A 19,745-nucleotide genomic window follows, 5' to 3' on the forward strand; every position below is an offset into this window, starting at 1 on the left:
AGTTGACACATGAAAGATGAAGAACAACCCTCTGCTATCATGCACCTCTCCTTTTGCCAAGTGATGTGTAATATCAGCTTCAGTGCTGGTATCACTGGGTTTGCAGCATGAGCAGGGTAAGAGGAGAGGGTCTGAAGGAAAGCTGATCTAACCAGAGGATTCATGACTGCTTTCCCCTTACACCTCCCCCATTTCAACCCAGGGGACACCTCTTTGATTCGAGGCAACCTGGCTTCAACCATTACATGCATATCTTCATTCAGCAAAGAAGTATCAAAGAGCACCATGCTCAGAGTTGAAGAAATTTATTTTCATTCTTAAATATTCATTAGCTGTAATTGGTAAATATTTTCAAGCATTTAGTTTGATTATTACTCAATTTTCAGGATAGCCCTAATTATGGATTTGGGAACAGACAGGTTTTTCATGATAGTGAATATTAAACAACTCAGTGATTACCATTAAAACTCTTACATTATTATCCATTAATGTTTAATAGTAAATGATCTTTTATAATCACCCAGCAACATTTACTATTAAGTGTCCATTGTTTCCATCAAAAGGTTTTAGAATCTCCTGTCAATGTTTACTATTAAAAAGCTGCTGAAGATGCCAAGGTTCTTCAAAATGACATAAACAATCTTTGCAATTGGGAAACCATTTGGCAAATGGGTTTCAATTGCACCAAATGCTTTTCCATTAGAGTCAAGCCGCTCTTAAACCGGTACAAGATGGGAGACAACCTGCTTAAAGAAGTTGATCACCACCCATACCTGGGAGTGGAACTCACATCTGGCCGAGCCTGGAACAGACACATCTGGCCGAGCCTGGAACAGACACATAAACCAGATGCCACAAAAGCAAACAGAACCTTGGGCCTTCTCCCGAGAAATTTATCCGGTTGTGACAAACCAACAAAGGAGGTGGCGTACACAACACTTGTCCGCCCACTGTTGGAATATTGCCAGACAATATGGGAGCCTCCCCGGAAAAATAACATTGACACCCTTGACAAGGTTCAGAGGAGTGCAGCACGGTTTGTTTGTGACGACTACTCAGGACAGTCAAGCGTCTCCGATATGTTAAATTGCCTTGGCTGGGAGTCGCTGGAGTCAAGACGCACCAAAGCCCGCTTATGTACGGTCTACAAAGAGACTCATGGCATCATCCCCAGTAACATATCTCACTTTATTCAATCCAATAACCAGAAATTTACAAGACAGTCTGCAGGTCACTTCGTTTATACTAGAATTAGAGCAAACAAAAATAGCTACCTTTAGTCACTAAATCCATGGACTATCCCAGAGTGGATCATCCTTCCCGACACCACCAGATGTGCACCATGCTTGTCACTCTTCACGTCACGGCTCGACAACTTGGACATAGACATGCACCAAACTTGCCCACATAAAAATCTAAATAACCCTTTTGCAACCAGTACCCACGCGAGTAAAACATGCATGAGATAGCCCAGCTGTTGGTGGTTGTGCAGTAGAAAACAGAAACTGAAACTGAAAAGCCATTTATAATTGCTTGTCCATGTTTATGAATAAAGGGGTTTTATAATCACTATATTGAAGGGTTTTTAAAGTCATCTTTTATTAAGCGCTGATGCTAATCAGTTGGTGCTAGTTAGCTATTGAAAGCAGAAAATGCTGTAAATCCTCAGCAGGTTAGGCTTTATGCGTGCAGTCTTTGATCTGAAACATCAATGCTGATTTTTTCCCCACAAATGCAGCTTGACCTGATGAGTATTTCCAGCATTTTCTATGTTTGTTTTAGATTTCCAGCATTTCAGTTTTGTTTGCTTTTCAGGTCAGATATATTGTCTTTATCAACAGGTGCTCAAAGATCCACTGTGCAATATTTCAGTAGATTCCTACGTTGTTGTAATACTACAAAGATTGAGGAAATGGAGGGGCTATCAGGCTTAGTAGGACACAGTAAGAGTTAGACCATGGAACAATTTGTATGGTGCCAGATTTGTAAGAGGACCCTTTACACTGGGTACTTGTTCTTACAGTAGCAGGTGCTGTGTGCAAAACATTGAGAGTCACTTCCATATCACCTTCACCTACTTGCTTTGGCAATATTCATTTGGTGAATTGTTTTCATGTCTCTCACACTCAGATGTATTAGTTGGCTCTCGCTTTAAAGCTGGCCTTTCAATAGAAGACAGTGACTCAGAAGTGGGCAGAGTGGTACTCTGCCACAGTTTGTAAGTAGTCCTTGTAGAGCATGCACACTGGCACTCCCTGCTCCATCACCTGCCACTTTACCACGATCTCCTGCATCGAGCCTTGCTGTAGGAAGGGAAGCTTGATCTCTCTGCTTACTCCTGATGCAGCTCGACTTGTGAGAGTCTGTCGAAGAGAAGGAGACACGGGTTTAAATCATTGGAGGTTTTCAAGAGCGAGTTAGATATAGCTCTTAGGCTAACGGAATCAAGGGATATGGTGAGAAAGCAGGAACGGGGTACTGATTTAGGATGATCAGCCATGATCATATTGAATGGTGGTGCTGGCTCAAAGAGCCGAATGGCCTACTCCTGCACCTATTTTCTATGTGTCTATGTTTGCCTCCAACCCCAGCAGATGCTTCCTGTCAGCCCTGATGTCAGGGACTGTCAGAGACACCCAGAGGCCAGCCTGCTGTGAGCCCAGGCAGTAACTCAGTGGATTGTTTCACAGCCAACCTGAGCCTGTTGGCTGCATCTACAGAAGTGCTTCCTCCCCATCCACAGTCAAAGACAAAGTAGCCATCTTCTGCTGGCCTGCCAGCAAACCTGAGGGGCAAGTTTTTCACACAAAAGATGGTGGGTATATAGAATAAGCTGCCAGAGGAAGCGATAAACCTGGGTATCATTATGTGTAGGAAGAAACTACAGATGCTGGTTTAGACCAAAGATAGACACAAAATCCTGCAGTAATTCAGTTACTGCAGCATTTCTGGAGAGAAGGAATGGGCGACGTTTCAGGTCGAGACCCTTCTTCAGTCCGATGTCAGGAGAGAAGGGGTACACAGATAAGGAAGTGTAAGGTGTGAAACCATGCCAAAGGGGACGGAGATCAAGGAAAATTAGAATAGATCATTGTTAGCTGGGAGAAGGTAACAACAAAGCACAGATATGAAATGCTGGAGACAGTCAGACTGGTCGGAGAACTGGGAAGGGGGAGGGGTGGAGAGAGGGGGAAAGCAAGGGTTACTTGAAGTTAGAGAGGTCAATGTTCATACTGCTTGTCTGTAAGCTGCCCAAGCGAAATATGAGATGCTGTTCCTCCAATTTGCGCTGGGCCTCACTCTATAATGTTTTAAACACAATTGGATACGTTCATGGGTGAGAAAAGCTTTGAGGGAGATGGACCAAATACAGACAGATGGGTGATAAAGGCTCATTGGTTGGCATGGAAGAGTTCGGCTGAAAGGTCTGTTTCCAAGCTGTGTAGCTCTGACTCTGTCTTCAATAATCATCAGTTAACCTGCCGTGTCATAAAGCGGGCAGACTGGCTGCGGTTACACACACCCGAGCCAGCAGCTTCAACAATAAACAATAAGGCATCATTAAATTATTATTACAGATTTAAAAACTCACAGTAATGAGCGAATTGCCTTCCTTCAAGTGAAAGTTGAGAACCTCAGTTTCGATCCATGCATCATCTGTGTTCCTTGGGTCATCCACATAGCCACGGTGAATCTGAAATGCACAGTGCACTGATTTGACAGTGTTTAACACCAAACCTGCACGTCTTTGGAATGTGGGAGGAAACCTGAGCACCCAAAGGAAGCCCAACGCGGTCACCAGGGCCGTTTTTACAGCATTATGGGCCCCCGGGCAAAGCAGTGTACTGGGGCCCCTACCGTTACTCTCCCCCACCCCCCTTTCCCTACCAGCCCCCCCCTGTCGTGCCGGTGAAAAGCACTTACCGAAAAGCACTTAGCGATGGACTTAGGGTGCTACATTGTTGCGAAAAGCACTTACAGATCGCTGTGAGAAGCACAGTGACCGAAAATGTTGCGAAAAAAACACTTATTGAACCTACATTTTTAAAGTAGTATTTATTTATTGCAAGTCACTTAACATACACAGATCAGCATGGGGCCCCTATGCTCGTGGGCCCCCGGGCAAGTGACCATCAGGCCCATGCGTTAAGACGGCCCTGGCGGTCACAGGGAGAACATAAAACTCCGTACAGACAGCTCCCGTAGTCAGGATAGAACCTGAGTCACTGGGGTTGTCAGGCAGCAACTTAACAGTTGCGCTACTGTGCTGCCAGTGAGGGGTTTTATTGGCAGATGGGTGAACAAAAGATAGATATGTAATGGGGGACAAAAGGCTGTCAAAAAGGAGAGAAGGGGAGTGAAATGTAAAGCCAGAGGGAGGGATCTAGGTGGAAGGGGTGGGGGTGGGTGAATAGGGAGGCAGGATAGTTGGAGAAATATGTGCTCACCTCGGTTGGGAGGTGTGGCTCAGGAAATAAAGGAGCAAGGGGGGTGTTACTTGAAATTGGAGAAATCAATTTCTATTTCTTTGAGAGGGGAGGCGGTTAGGAATGAACCAAGTGATTGCAGAAGGTTTGGTCTAAGCAAAAAGAAGAAAGGGATGGGGGTGGGAAAATGCGACTGGTGGGATCACATTGAAGGTGGCAGAAATACTAAATGCAAAGGCCAGTGGGGTGAAAGGTGAGGACCTGGGGGAATGTCCTTCTTCGGTCTGTGGCAAGGGGGGGGGGGGGGGGGAGGGGGGTGGGTGGGGGGAATGTGGAGTGGGAGAACAGAACTGCGGGACACAGAGGAGATGTGGCTGACGGATCCATCCACAATAGCAGTTAAAACCATGTTGACTGAAGAAAGAGCACATCTCGGATAGCCTGACGTGGAAAGCCTTATCTTGCGAGCACATGCGGCAGAGACGGGGAAATTGAGAATAGAAGATGGTGTCCTTGCAAGAGGAAGGGCAAGAGGAGGTGTAGTCAATGTAACTGTGGGAATCAATGGGTTTGTTGTAGACTTCAGTCAATAGTCTGTTCACTCTGATGAAGCCGCAGACATCGAGAAAGGGGAGAGGGTTGTCAGAGATAGTCCAAGTAAATTTGAGGGTCGGGTGGAAGTAAGAGATAAAAATCAATGAGTTTGGCACAGGTATAGAAGGTAGCCCCAATGTAGTCATTCATGTAGCAGAAAAAGAGTTGTGAATGAGGTCTAAGGAGAGGAATGGGTTAGGTGAGTGGGTAAGGAGTTGGCATAAAAAGTATAACTTGAGCAAATATCAAGTTACAAACTCTGGAAGGAAGAAAGCAAAAGTCATTTATTATTTAAATGGAGTGGGGATATAACATTTTGTAGTATGAAAGGACGAGGGTCCTAGTAAATGAAATACAAAGAATTAGCATCCAAGTACACAAGTTATGATGAAGGCTAATGCTTCCTGTATTACAGATAGTATAGAGTATAACAGTAGGCTGGAGGGAGCTGCCATTGTTGAGGATGGGAATGTTCCCGGAGCCTCCTCTGCTAGATAGCTATTTAATTATCCATCCCTATTCATGACCAGTCATGGTTGGACTGCAGACCTTATTTGCTGGATCTGGGCTAAGGTGTTGTTGTTGATGCTTCTCATGCATGTTAACCAGAAGGTGCCACAATGTTTCACCAGGAAGGTACCACAATGTTTTAATTTAGTTTAGTTTAGTTTAGTTTAGAGATACAGCGCAGAAACAGGCCCCTCGGCCCACTGGGTCTGCACCGACCAACGATCCCCGCATATCAACACTATCCTACAACCACTAGGGACATTATTTACATTTACAAAGCTAATTAACCTACAAACCTGTACGTCTTTGGAGGGTGGAATGAAACCGAAGATCTCGGAAAAACCCCACACAGGTCACGGGGTGATCGTCCAAACTCTGTACAGACAGCACCCGTAGTTGGGATCGAACCCGGGGTCTCCGGCGCTGCATTTGCTGTAAGGCAGCAGCTCTACCGCTGCGCCACCGTGCCGCTGTGCCAATGTCACTATGCCTGGAGGAGATTCTATCCCCATTGCATTATGCCTGGGAATGACTCCTCCACTTGCAGCAAGTACTCCCCCAGCACAACAAGGATATGTCTTGCTGTTCGCCATGTGCGGAAGCCATCTTTGTTATGTGGACATGATTTGCAGCCTCACATTGTACTGTGATCAGGAGACACTAAACATTGGAAGAAAGTGGTATGTGGTGCATCAACTGACTGGAGTGAATCAGGAGTCAGGCTGCAATAACAGTGAGATGAATCTTCTTCACATTCATTCTCCACACAGGATTGTGACATAACATTCTCAATACAATTACCTTCTACAACATTTACGTCTCACCTTCAAAGCTTCCTTCTCTAGCTTCTCAAACATGTTCAGCATCTTTGGGTTTAAAATCAGTTTCAGTTTCTTCGGGAATTTCTCTCCAGGATCCAGAATACCCTGAAGTGCAAAAATAAAGAATTGTACTTAAATTTCAGACATTTTCCCAAATTTCTACCCTTTTCCGTCGAAAATGTTAACCTTTGCTAGAATTTCTGATGTTATTTCTCATATAGGGGATACAAACTGATATGTGAGCACCAGGTTCTCTGACTTCGGGCAACACCAATGCTTTGAACATTCCTTTCCCTGTCTGTCCTTCTCTCTCAGTGAAATGATTACATAGAACATGGTAGTACAGTAGAGGAACAGGTCCTTGGGGTCACAATGTCCACCACCATCAGGCGGCACAGCGGTAAAGTTGCTGCCTTACGAGGCCTGGGTTTGATCCTGACTACAGGTGCTGTCTGTACGAAGTTTGTACGTTCTCCTTGTGACTACATGGGCTTTCCCCGAATTCTCTGGTTTCCTCCCAAATTCCAAAGGCGTGCAGGTTTGTAGGTTAATTGGTTTCTGTAAATTGTCCGAGTGTGTAGGATAGAACTAGTAAATGGGTGATTGTGGTCGTCGTGGACTCGGTGGGCGAGTCCACTGAGTCCAGAGAGTTTTAGTTCTCTAAAACTAAACTAAAACCACGTAAAACGCTTGTTCGAGGCACTCACCACCCTCTGTGTAAAATAACTTGGCCCCGCACATCTCCTTTAAACTTTGCCCCTCTCATCTTAAAGTCTGGCCCTCTGATAATTGATATATCCATCCTGGGATAAAGGTTCTGACCATCTAATTTACTCTGGGTTTCTGCCACCATGAGTTTTGTTTTTCTGTTCCCCTTACTCTCCATCTATTAAGTCTTTCTACAAAACTTTAGCATTCAGATAGGAACTCTTCTTACAGTGAGCATAGCTTTTTCATTGCATAACAAACATCAGTAATAGAAGGGAGCTATTAAGCATCAATAGTACCAAACAGAACAATGTATTTCTGCAAGTAAGAATGTTATTGATCAGTTTGGGACATATTACAATAAAACACTTTTGATTCTTGACATATTTTAATTAAAATGTTTCAAAACCGATTTCTAAAATAGGCAGTAAACTTTTAAAAGCCTGAAATACCTTCTCCAAGATAATTGGCTTGTATCAGCGAAAGATTTTTGAACTATATTGGTTCAGTTAAAGACACTGTACTAAGGTGATGATGTGATGATTCCTGGGTCTGTGTGGTAGCAGTGTGACAAAAGCATGAGGGAAGTCACAATGCCAGTGGATCCCAAGTGTACTTTTCAAATCAGTCACTAAATATCACAGAGGGGTGCAACACATCCCCTGCAAAAGTGACAGAAAAGCAGAGGAGTTCACAATCATGTTCCAGTTGACTTTATCCCTCACCCAGAGTATTTGCGCACACACCAGAGTGATTTGTTTCCTATTTGTGTACATACCAAGCTGCCCCAATTCCTGTGTGCGCCTGCACCAGGATGTTGTATTTCTTATTTGTGTACACACCCAGCAGCCGTGATTGCTCTTTGTTGTACCGCCAGTCTGTTGTGTTTCCTATATGTGTACACACCGGGTTGTTGTGTCACCTAATTGTGTGCACACCAGGCTGCTGTTTCCTATTCATGTTCACAACAAGCTGCCGTGATTCCTATTTGTTTATACACCACGCGGCTATCTTTCTTACATTAAACAGAATGCTGCAAGAACTCAGTGGGTCAAGCAGCATCTGAGGTGGTATACCGTATAAGTCAACATATCAGGATTATCAGGAGACCTTACATCAGGATTAATGAGGACAGTAAAGAATGTCAGTATAGAGCAGCATGAAGGGTGGTAAAAGAGAAGCTGGTAGGTGATAGGTAGATAATTGAGTCTGAAGAAGGGTCTTGACCCGAAACATCACCTATTCCTTTTCTCCGGAGATGCTGTCTGACCCGCTGAGTTATTCCAGCTTTTTGTGTCTATCTCAGGTGATAGGTGGAACTTGATGGAGAGACGATGAAGGGCAGATGGAACCACATTTTAGAGAAGGGTAAGGGAAAGGAAAAAATTCCCCAAACCCCCAAAATTCACACCTCCCATGCACACTCACATCCATCTATTGTTTTTCACTCTTTTTTCATCCCTCCCATCCTCCCTCTTCCTGTTTCCATCTATCCATTGTCTTCTCCCCATCTGGTTTCACCGATCACCTGCCAGCCTCTATCTCACTTCATACTGCCGTATACTGACATTTTCCCAGGCAACATCTACATTGAAATGTCGACCTACAACTTTTGCTTCTATAGATGTTGCTTGGCCCACTGAATTCTCCCAACATTGTTTGTTGTTCCAGATACCAGCAACAGCAATCTCTTTTGCCTCTTGTCCGCCATGATTCATATTGAAGTTTACACCAAGCTGGTGTGTTCTGTATTAGTGCACACGCCTGGCTGTTGTCTTTCCTATTTATGCACATTTGTGTAAATTACGACTCTATTTTTCACATACCGCAGGCAGAGCCCAGCCTTCACCTGGATACTGGACAACAAGTAACTCCAGTACATTCTTGGAACCTTTCACTACCAGTGAATTATCCGAGTTCCTATTAAAGCTGGGGCAGAAAAGAAACAGTGCAATTAGTGAGTGTTGAAATCGTCAAGCAGTGTCAGATCCCCCTGTGACACTAAATTCTCTTTCTAACCACTCGCCCAAATCTCAAATGCTCATAAATCTTCCTGTAGTAGTATGAAACCAGAAGCAGAGATGGTTAGGCAACTCTCCACATGGAAAATAGTGGCTGCAGAGAATGACACAAATTACCAGAAACAATGCCTCCAACAGCATGAGTGTTGAAACTGATGAGAGGTCATTGATGTGAACTATAATTCTCGTATCCTCTCTGCAGATGTGACCCGACTTGCTGAATGTTTGGTCAGGTCGTAAATAGGATAGAGACTCAGAGTCCTCTATTGAGGGCAGGGGAATTTCCTGGCATTTCTCCGCCCATTTCTGCAGCTAATCTACATCCCGCTGTATCTCACTGTCTGCAACTCCCCCAATTTTGATGTCATCAGCAAACGTACTCACCGAGCCAGCTACATTTACGTCCAGGTCATTTATATAGATCACAAACAGCAAATATCCCAGCACAGATCCCTGCGGAGCTCCACTGCTTACAGACCTCCACCTAGAATATCTAACTTCAACCACAACTCGACCTGAAACGTCACCTATCCCTTCTATCTGCCTGTTACTCCAGCATTTTGTGTCTATCTTGGCTGTGAACAAGCACTTGCATATTTCACGGGCAGCAGCCCAATGGAATGAATATTGATTTCTCTAACTTCAAGAAACCCCAGCATTCCTTCTCTCTCTATCCCTCCCCCACCCAAGTCGCACCAGCTTCTCGTTTTCACCCAACAAACAGCTACCAATGGCTTGTTTGTTTTATCATCGTTACTTTTTTGCATATCTTTCATTCATTTTTCTTTATCTCTCTGCATCATCGTCTAAATCTCTCATTTCCCTTTTCCCGAACTAGACTGAAGAAGGGTCTCGACCGGAAACATCACCCATTCCCTTTCTGCGGAGACGCTGCCTGACCTTTCGAGTTATTCCAGCTTTTTGTGTCTGTCTTTGGTTTAAACCAACATCTGCAGTTCCTTCTTATCCTACTCCCAACAATCTGCTCCACTATGCCTTCACTTCTTATTGGCTGCTATACCTTTTATGAGTCAATGAAACGACTCTTTGTTAAACTTTCCTGCTGCTGCAATGCTTCCCTTCCACTCAAAACTAACTATAACAGTTAGTGACTTGTTGGTATTCCAGTTCCCCATGACATAATGAGCTGACGTGGTGCCCCATCATAAGGGTGCAGTGAAGAATAATACATATATATATACATATACATACATACATACATACATACACATATACATACATACCACATACATACACAATGTCTTACTACAAAAACATGAAAGTGGCTGTCTCCTTACCGAGTTATGATGGGTTCCATCACAAGGTTACATCCAAAAATGTGCAGACTCCCTTTTCCAGTCAGCCCAGTCCTTCCCACTGGATTCACGTGATCTGGATTCACGTGATTCCTGAAACAGTTATAGAAAACTTTGGGTGGTCAGGATGATGATCAGAATCTCCACTCACAGCTTGGGCCAGATCCAAACCTCAATTTACACGTGGTCCTGATGATAATGTGACAGAGACAAATGCCCACAAATGGGATCATGCAGCAGTGCCTGGTTATCCTGACAGTGGACAAACCATGAGAATTCATTATGTGCAAATGGGGCCATTCCGAATAGTTCCAGGCATGGTAAATTTATTTCGAGAGGACTAGATAACAAAAACAGGGTTGTAATGCTGAGGCTCTATGAGGCTCTGGTCAGACCGCATTTGGAGTATTGTGAGCAAATTTTGAGCAACTATGAGTCAATTTGAGGAAGGATGTGCTGGCGCTGGAGAGGGTCCAGAGGACATTTACAAAAGTGATCTCAGGAATGAGTGGGTTAACTTATGATGAGCATTTGATGGCACTGGACCTCTATTCGCTGGAGTTTAGAAGGATGAGGGGGGACCTCATTGAAACTTACCGAATAGTGAAAGGCCTAGATAAAATGGATGTGGAAAGGATGTTTCCAGTAGTGGGAGAGACTAGGACCAGAGGTCATAGCCTCAGAATTAAAGGACGTTCTTTTAGGAAGATGAGAAGGAATTTCTTTAGTCAGAGGGTGGTGAATCTGTGGAATTCTGTGGAATTGTCACAGAAGGCTGTGGAGGAAAAGTCAATTGATATTTTTAAGGCAGAGTTAGATAGATTCTTGATTAGTACAGGTGTCAGAAGTTATGGGAAAAAGGCAGGAGAATGGGGTTAAGAGGGAAAGATAGATCAGCCATGATTGAATGGCAGAGTAGACTTGATGGGCCGAATGTCCTGATTCTGCTCCTATCACTTATGAACTTATGAAATTGGCTAATTTGGAGCTGCTATCTTGAAAACAGGAAGATGAAGGACTTGAACAAAGTAAGAAAAGAGTAACAAATTTCAGGCAGCTGCTGGAAGCCAGAGGGGGAATGAGTCAAAGCCTTTCCACACTGCAAGCTGTGACCTGCAACACAATGCCTAAAAGGGTCAACCTGCAACAGGCAAGCAGATCCTGACTTCCAATGAAAATTTACATCCATGAAGAATAAGCAAGGACTGCCAGATATTGAACATTGAATGCAATGCATTAGATTGAATGAAATACATGAAATTAAAAGAAGTGCAAGTGAATGACGGCTTCACCTGAATCCAGGACAGGGGTGCATAGTGTGAAGGAAGGAACTGCAGATGCTGGTTTACACCGAAAATATACATGAAAGGCTGGAGTAACTCAGCGGGTCAGGCAACATCTCTGGAGAATGGGTGATGATTCGGGTCGAAAAGAAGGGTCTCGACCCGAAATGTCACCTATTCCTTTGCTCCAGAGATGCTCCCTGACCCGCTGAGTTACTCCGGCTTTTTGTGTCTATCTACAGGGATGCATAGGTTCGGTGCAGAGTAAAGCTTCCTTTACACTATCCTGTCACTCATCTCAGAGCAGGGACAGTAGATTGGAGACGTCTGCGCTCAGTCTGTGTGAACAGCAGCCGGATTCCAGTCCGCTGCGAGCCAGAGGCTGAAGAATAGACAAGGTGTGCATTATCTAACGGAGACAGATTAAAGAAAAGCTTTTTTAATGAAAGGGAGTTTGATCACCATCTTCCACTGATATGATTGGAGAGGTTGCCCGTGGGAGGCAGAAGAGGTTTATCCAACAGGGAGGTTGTATTGACTGTTCCCTCTTTACACCTTTTAGCACATTCACTGGGTACAGAACAATCTGAGCCGGAGTCTACTCCCAGGCCTGACTCTGGGGAGTCCACCTGCTCCAAACTGAGCTAAGGCGCAGGAAAGTCAGTTATAAAGGCAGTGTAGTGGAGGGGGTAATTTTGCCCCAATGGATATCTCTGAGCCTCTGCATTCCTCCTATTTAGCAGGGGCCAGGAGAAGGGCAAAGCCTGTCAAGGCTCGGTACTCTATCACAATCTATTCCCCAGAGGGAATAGGTGGATCCATCCAGCGGGAATGCACACTGCTTTCTGGGAGAACCAGCCGAATGTCAGCCCGGAGGGTGCTGGGTACCTGGAGGCTCTGTTGATACTAACAGAACTGATCAATGCCCTTCACCATCTGTGGAGTGGAAATCCTCGGCATTGGATCAGCTGGCTGTGGAATTCCACCAGGCTTTCTGGGATGTCCTGGGTATGGGTAGTGGAGTATGCATGGGTCCTGTGGAAAACCGGGCAACTGGGAAGATGCCTTTTTTTGTGGTGAAGGGCAGTCATCATCCTGTTGCCTAACAGGGATGATCGGCACTTATGAAAGTGGAGCCCAGTCTCTTTCCTTAGCATGGATAGCAAGATCTTTGCCTGGGACCTGAACACCTTTCAGGGTACATGGCCCCTTGTGGAGTTCAACATGGTCCAGTTCAGTCCATTCAGGACAGCATCCATTTGTTCCAGGACCTGGTTCACCTTTCTGAGGGGACTGGTTTGTTGGTCCCCATTCTCTCCCTCCACCAATACAAGGAAGTTGACAGAATGGATTGCCTATATCTTTATGGCATTCTGGCTTAGGCGACATTTTTTTCTGACTTTTGCACAGTTCTCTTTGTTTTTGGGTGAAGAGTGCATCAGAGGTGTTCCATGTTTGGCCAGCTGTAGAGCTATTTCTTTGTCTTCAGAGGACATTGAAGGGCTTGGCTATGCATTGGTTTTGGCGTGGGGATTGATTTACATTGATGACGTGTTCCTCGTGGCCACAGATTCCATTGACCTATGGTGAACGTGGTGAGTACCAGCAAGTTTTTTTCCAGCCATGTCCTTAGCATGATTCAATTGCCAGAAATGTTTCAGACCCTTGGTAGGTCAGTGACGGGTGGAGTCTGAACCAGAAGAGATGGGACCATCACATGGAGCATCTTGTCTCTCATCCTCCTGGGAGTCCACCAGAGCCCTGCTGAGGAGGTCTGGGTGACAAACTGGCAGAGTGTGAAAGCAGAAGTCGCTATCCAGATGGTCGTGGGACTGGACAGCTCCGAGTGCTTTGTTACGGGGCCTGGGCATTGGCAATAAACCAACTAGTGACCTCTAACCTCTGGTTAGTCACTTTGATTCTGGCCCCTGCTTTGACCAGCAAGATCCAAAAAGAGCTGATGGATTTCTACTGGGTCAGGATGAAGTATTGGGTCTCTGCTGCCGTCCTGGGCAGTCCTGAGCCTCCTGTGTGGGTAGGGTGGCTAGTCAGTGGCATGCATCTGAAACCCAGGTGCTGATGCTTTGCCTTTGGTCCGAGTCTCTCAGTTGCAGAGGGCGACCAGTCGCTGGTGTGTGCCTCTACCTTCAGACCGTCGAGAGAGAGAGCTGTACATAGAGCATCCCCAGGTGGCATGCACTGGCATTGCAGGGGAACTGCCTTCAGGATGCCATGCAGCTCCTGGTGGCAAGTATCAGCTGTGCTGCTCTATGGGAGTTGTCTGTCTTTAACGGGGACTATCAGAATCATGGACATGATGGCTCCTATAAATGTGCTTCCCTATTGGAGCAGGGCTCGTGGCTCTGGTGGGCTCGTGGCTGAATGAAGAGATGGAACAGACAGTGGGAGAGTGAACTGCATGCCACTTGGGACGGTGGCCGACATATCCAGCAGTCATATCACAATCAGCATCCATCTATATATCTGGGTAAATGTCTTTTAAAATTTGTGATTATATCTGCTACCATAGCTTCATCTAGCACTCACTCCAAATACAGACTACCCTCTGTACAAGAGTGTAAAAGACGCCCTGAGGTCCATTTTAAATATCTCCTTCGTTTAGTTCAGTTTAGTTTAGAGATACAGTGAGGAAACAGGCCCTTCGGCCCACCGAGTTCACGCCGACCAGCTATCCCCGCATACTTGGGACAATTTACTATCTTTACTAATCCAATTAGCCTACAAACCTGTACGTCTTTGGAGTGTGGGAGGAAACTGGAGCTCCTGGAGAAAACCCACACAGGTCACGGGGAGAATGTACAAATTCCATTCAGACAGCCCCCATAGTCAGGATCGATCCCGGGTCTCTGAAGCCGTAAGGCACAAACTCTCTGTGCCACCTCTCTCACCTTAAGCCTATGCCACCCAGTTTTAGAATCCTCTACCCTGGGAAACGACTATGCCATTGGCAACGTGGAGCTGAGCTTACCCGACTCCTTAACTGTTCTGCTGTGAGGAGATTCCCAATTGAAACAACAACCCCAGGATATGTCTTATGCATCTGCAACCTTAAATTAAAAGATAAATGACATTGATTGTTACTTTACCTTGTTGGTCGATTCTCATCTGGTGAGTCCGCTGGGTATGAAGGTGGGCTGTAGTTGGTAAATTTAACCTACAAAGGAAACAATATTAAAAATCAGGGAATATCCAAATAGAGGTGATGTTGACAAGATGCCTCATTTACTTCCTTATGCCACATCCATAGTTATTATCCTCATCTATTTCCTGCATCACTTGCTATTCCAGAGGATTACAGGTGCTGCCTGCAAGGAGTTTGTATCTTCTCCCAGTGGGATTTGTCTGGGTGCTGCGGTTTCCTCCCACATTGCAAGGGTTTGTAGGTTATTAGCTTCTATAAATTGTCCCAGTGTGTAGGATGTGAAAGTGGGATAACAAAGAACTAGTGGCTAGGTGATCGTTGGTCGGCGCAGACTCAGTGGGCCGAAGGGCAATGTTTCCACACATTATCTCTAAAACTAAAAAGACAATACAATGAATTTGCGCAAGTTATTGAAAGTTTTGAGATTCATGTGATTTGCATCAGGCTCACTGGATGAGGAAGAAGCTCCACCTCTGCTTGGGCTTCCCTCTCTTTGAGGCATTTGAAAATTGTATTGCACTCTTTTTTTAGTTTAGTGTTGTTTAGAGATACAGCGTGGAAACAGGCCCTTTGGCCCACCGAGTCCGCGCCGACGAGCGATCACTGCATATTTATACTATCCTACACACACTAGGGACAATTTACAATTATACCAAGCCAATTAACCTACAAACCTGTACGTCTTTGGAGTAGGGAAACATCACCTATTCCTTTTCTCCAGAGATGCTCTCTGACCCGAGCTACTCTAGCTTTTTGTGTCTACCTTTGGTTTAAACTAGAATCTGCAGTTCCTTCCTACATAATTCCTGCAGCCATTCCTTACCTGCCAGGGGACCATCTCATCAGGCACAGGAAAGCGTTCAATGTTGCTACCTGGATAGATCAAGCTGCGGGCTTTAATGTGGTACTTGGGTTTCAAATCCCCTTCTTCACCAACGTCTTCTTCGTTTTTATTTCTACCATCAGAAATTACTGTATCGAAAATGAACAGCATTGAGCAACATTGTCCGTGTCGTAGTACATTTAGCACACAGTAGACCACTCAGCCCATTGATGATGTCCATGCCATTTAATAAGATTTCCAAGCCTCGTCCCTGCTTCCAGCCTGCAAATCACTGTCCTTCAAGCACACATATTATGTTGAGGGTTTCTGTCTCCACCACACTCATCGACACCAAATTCCAAGTTCCCATTGGTGAAAATAAAACTTCTCTTCTCCAATCTATCTATGACTTTAAATCTCTGCCTTATAGTTTTTGACTCATCTATAAAGTCAAATAGCTCCTTTCTATTTATTCTATCTATGTCCTTCATAATTTTATACCCTCAATTAAGTCTTCCCTCAGACTATTTTATTGCAAAGAATACAACCCCAGCCACTCCAAATTTACCTCTTAATTTGATTTATTGATAGATTGAAAGAAACAGCATGGAGACAGGGCCAAATGTGGGCAGGTGAGACTAATGTAAATGGGGCCACTTGGTCAACATTGGCAAGTTAGACCAAAGGGCCTGTTTCTGTGTTGTATAACTCGATGAAACTATGGAGCACCAGAAGCTGAGGGGAGAACTAAAAGATTTGAATATAATTGTGAGAGGCATAGATAGAGTAGATAGTCTTTTCCTCTCATGGAAACGTTAAACACTGGAGTAAGTTTAAAGGAGATTTCCAAGGCAAGTTTTGTTAGGTGCCTGGAATGAGCTGCTGAGTTCTATGTACCAATACATACCAAGGGCTGGTGCACTTTCCCGGGAGCTAAAATCCTTGTTCGTGAGAGTGTTCATGATCCAGTTTAAGGCTCGCATACTCTGAAGCATCTGTAGAAGTTAAGGGAAAAGATCTTTGAACAGAGCTGCTGTTTAACAATAATAAGTAGACAGTAAGTGTGCTTTCTGGGGGGGAGTTGCTGTGATGGGCTGTCAATTTCCCAAATCCATGTTTCAAAATTATACCGCAAGATGGTGGGACCTGCTACCTCAACTAGGCAGATTCCCAATGGTGGATTTCCAAGGGGGTTTAGTTTAGTTTAGAGATACAGTGTGAAACAGGCCCTTCGGCCCATCGGGTCTGCGCTGACCAACGATCCCCGCACATTTCCACTATCCTATACACCCTAGGGACAATTTACACTTATACCAAGCCAATTAACCTACAAACCTGTACTTCTTTGGTGTGGGAGGAAATCGAAGATCTCGGAGAAAACCCATGTGGTCACGGGGAGAATGTACAAAGTCCGTACAGACAGCACCCGTAGTTGGGATCGAACCCGGGTCTCTGGGGTTGAAAGCGTTGTGAGGCAGCAACTCTACCGCTGTACCACCGTGCTGTCAGGATGGGTTGGGTTGGATTTCACAGACAATAGGTGAGAAGGAGCTCTCCAACAGGCCTTCTTGGTCTTTTCAAAGGCATCTACGGGCAGGGGCACAGAACTGAGGGGAAAGTGGACTATTTCAGACCTATCCCCACTACTGTGGGAGTAGCCTGGGAAATTAATATCCCCCCCCATCATTGTGGAGGAAGACCTGGAAACATACAGACTCCCCACATTATGGGGTAAGTCCAGTGTTGTTACCTAAAGAATCCCCACTGCTGACTTGGTCCACATTAGGATCCAGCTGCATAGTGGAGCTGAAACACATTGGGATCCAGCTGCATCGTGGAACTGAAACATATCATGATTTTGTGTGCTGAATCAGGCAAGAGAGGCTGAATGGCTGAATGGCCCATTCCTGCTCCGATCTTATATCCTTTTAAAATTGAGGCAGAGTGATGAGACCCTCAGCCTCTCCTTCCAGGACACTGCCTGAAGTGGCGAAGATAGTGGGCATAATGAATGACCTTTACACCACAATCAGGTGTGCTCTTGCCCCAGTCGCGGTTGTGTCTCCCTGAGAACTACCTGATCCTCCAAGTGATGGATCGTCTGCTCCATCATCTCAAACTTGTTGCTCTCTCTGTTCAAGTCAAGCACCTCCGCCACCATCTCCACCCTGAAAGATACAACGGGGCAGAAGCTCAAGAAACTATTGCACACTAAAGAGACCTTGGTTTGATCCTCAGCATACTCAAGCAACATCTGTGGAGGCAAAAGACGATTTACATATTGGGTCAAGACCCTGCAGAACTGAGGTGCAGTTGAAGCACGCATACTCACTTTTCCAAGGTGCACTTGACCTGCTCATTTACACTCTGGTTCTGGTTCCGCGTCTGCTTGACTAGATAATTCTCTTTAATTATAGCCTCCCAGGCTAATATATCATCTTCCTCTTTCTCATCCAGCTGCTTCTCTTTAAAAAAAGATGTAAAATAAGGGATGAGATATACAAGCATTTTCTGAGGGATAAGATAGACATGTATTTAGATGGGCAGGGACAGTCAGCATGGTTTTGCATGTCACAGAGTCACAGAGTCGTAGAATGGGAGATCGTATCTCACGAATTTGATTTTAAGTTTTTTGAAGATGCGACCAAAAAGGTTGATGAGGGCAGATCTGTAGATGTGTATATATGGATTTCAGCAATGCATTTGACAAGGTTCCACATGGTGGGCTGCTCTGGAAGGTTAGATCGCATGGGATCCAAGGTGAGCTCACTGGCTGGATACAAAATTGGCTTCATGGCAGGAAAGCAGAGTGTGATGGTGGAAGGTTGTTTTTTGGACTGGAGGCCTGTGACTAGTAGTGTGGCTCAGGGATCGGTGTGGGGCCGATTGCTGTTTGTCAGCCATATAAATGATTTAGATGAGAACGTACAAGGCATGATTCGTAAATTTGCAGATGACACTAAAGTGGGCAGTATTGTAGATAGCGAAGATGGTTGTCAAAAATTGCATCAGGATCTTGATCAGCTAGGCAGGTGGGCTGAGGAATGGCGTTTAATACACAGAAGTGCGAGGTGTTGCATTTTGGGAAGTCAAACCAGGGGAGGACCACCTACACAGCGAATGGCTGGGGTCTGGGGAGTGTTGTAGAGCAGAGGGATCTAGGAGTGCAGGTACATAGTTCCTTGAAGATGGCGTCACAAGTAGATAGGGTTGTCAAGACGGCTTTCATCAGTCAGAGTATTGAATACAGAAGTTGTGAGGTCACGTTACAGTTCTACAAGACATTGGTGAGGCCACATTTAAGGTATTGTGTTCAGTTTTGGTCACCCTGTTATAGAAAATCTGGAAAGGGTGCATTGATTTACGAGGACGTTGCCAGGACTTGAGGGCCTGAGTTATTGGAAGAGGTTAAGCAGGTTATGACTTTCTTCCTTGGAGCCTAAGTGGGTGAGGGGTGTCCTTATAGAGGTGTATAAGATCATCAGAGGAATAGATAGGGTAAATGCTCAGTCCTTTCCCCATAGTAGGGGAATCAAGAACCAGAGAGCAAAGGTTTAATACAAGCTGAGGGGCAACTTTTTTTACACGAAGGGTGGCGGGTGTATGGAACGAGCTGTTAGAGGAGGTAGTTGAGGCATGTACTATCATCATGTTTAAGAAACATTTAGACAGGTGGAAGGATAGAATAGGTTTAGGGGGATATGGGCAAAACGCTGGCAGATGGGGCATGTTGGTTGGCATGGGCAAGTTGGGCCGAAGGGCCTGTTTCCCAGCTGAATGATGCTGTGACTCTAAATAAAACACAGCAGGTCCCAGAGACGCAAAATTTAAACAAAAATCCTGTAAATCTGCAACATCCATGAAGAGAAACTGTGTGAACATATCAGGTTGATGTAATTTCATCAAATGTTCTCTTACCTTTTTGTAGTAGTTGTGACAAAAGGTTTTCAACCTGAGACATCAAGCGTGTTAATGCCTTTTGGAAGGTCTTACTGAGCACATTAACTCATCTTCTTTATTAAGCTTGTCATCCAAGAACTCTTATCAATTTAATTGAAGATTTTTACCTTTAACAAATC

The 19,745-nt window shown here is 44.9% G+C and overlaps 1 protein-coding gene across 1 annotated transcript in view; it reads right to left on the reverse strand.

The window, feature by feature from the left end:
• Positions 1-396: 396 nt before the first annotated feature.
• Positions 397-19,745, reverse strand: part of trpm2 (transient receptor potential cation channel, subfamily M, member 2) — a 90,539-nt gene continuing 71,190 nt past the window's right edge. The window contains exons 24-33 of the mRNA XM_078403777.1: positions 17,999-18,131; positions 17,744-17,834; positions 16,574-16,661; positions 15,667-15,815; positions 14,788-14,855; positions 10,380-10,490; positions 8,887-8,989; positions 6,356-6,457; positions 3,593-3,694; positions 397-2,363 (exon numbers count right to left, since the gene is read on the reverse strand). Coding sequence (XP_078259903.1) covers positions 2,184-2,363; positions 3,593-3,694; positions 6,356-6,457; positions 8,887-8,989; positions 10,380-10,490; positions 14,788-14,855; positions 15,667-15,815; positions 16,574-16,661; positions 17,744-17,834; positions 17,999-18,131 — 1,127 coding nt within the window. The 3' untranslated portion in view covers positions 397-2,183. The remainder of the gene's footprint in view (positions 2,364-3,592; positions 3,695-6,355; positions 6,458-8,886; positions 8,990-10,379; positions 10,491-14,787; positions 14,856-15,666; positions 15,816-16,573; positions 16,662-17,743; positions 17,835-17,998; positions 18,132-19,745) is intronic.

Source organism: Rhinoraja longicauda, chromosome 8, assembly GCF_053455715.1.
Source record: "Rhinoraja longicauda isolate Sanriku21f chromosome 8, sRhiLon1.1, whole genome shotgun sequence".
Taxonomy (NCBI): Eukaryota; Metazoa; Chordata; class Chondrichthyes; order Rajiformes; family Arhynchobatidae; genus Rhinoraja; species Rhinoraja longicauda.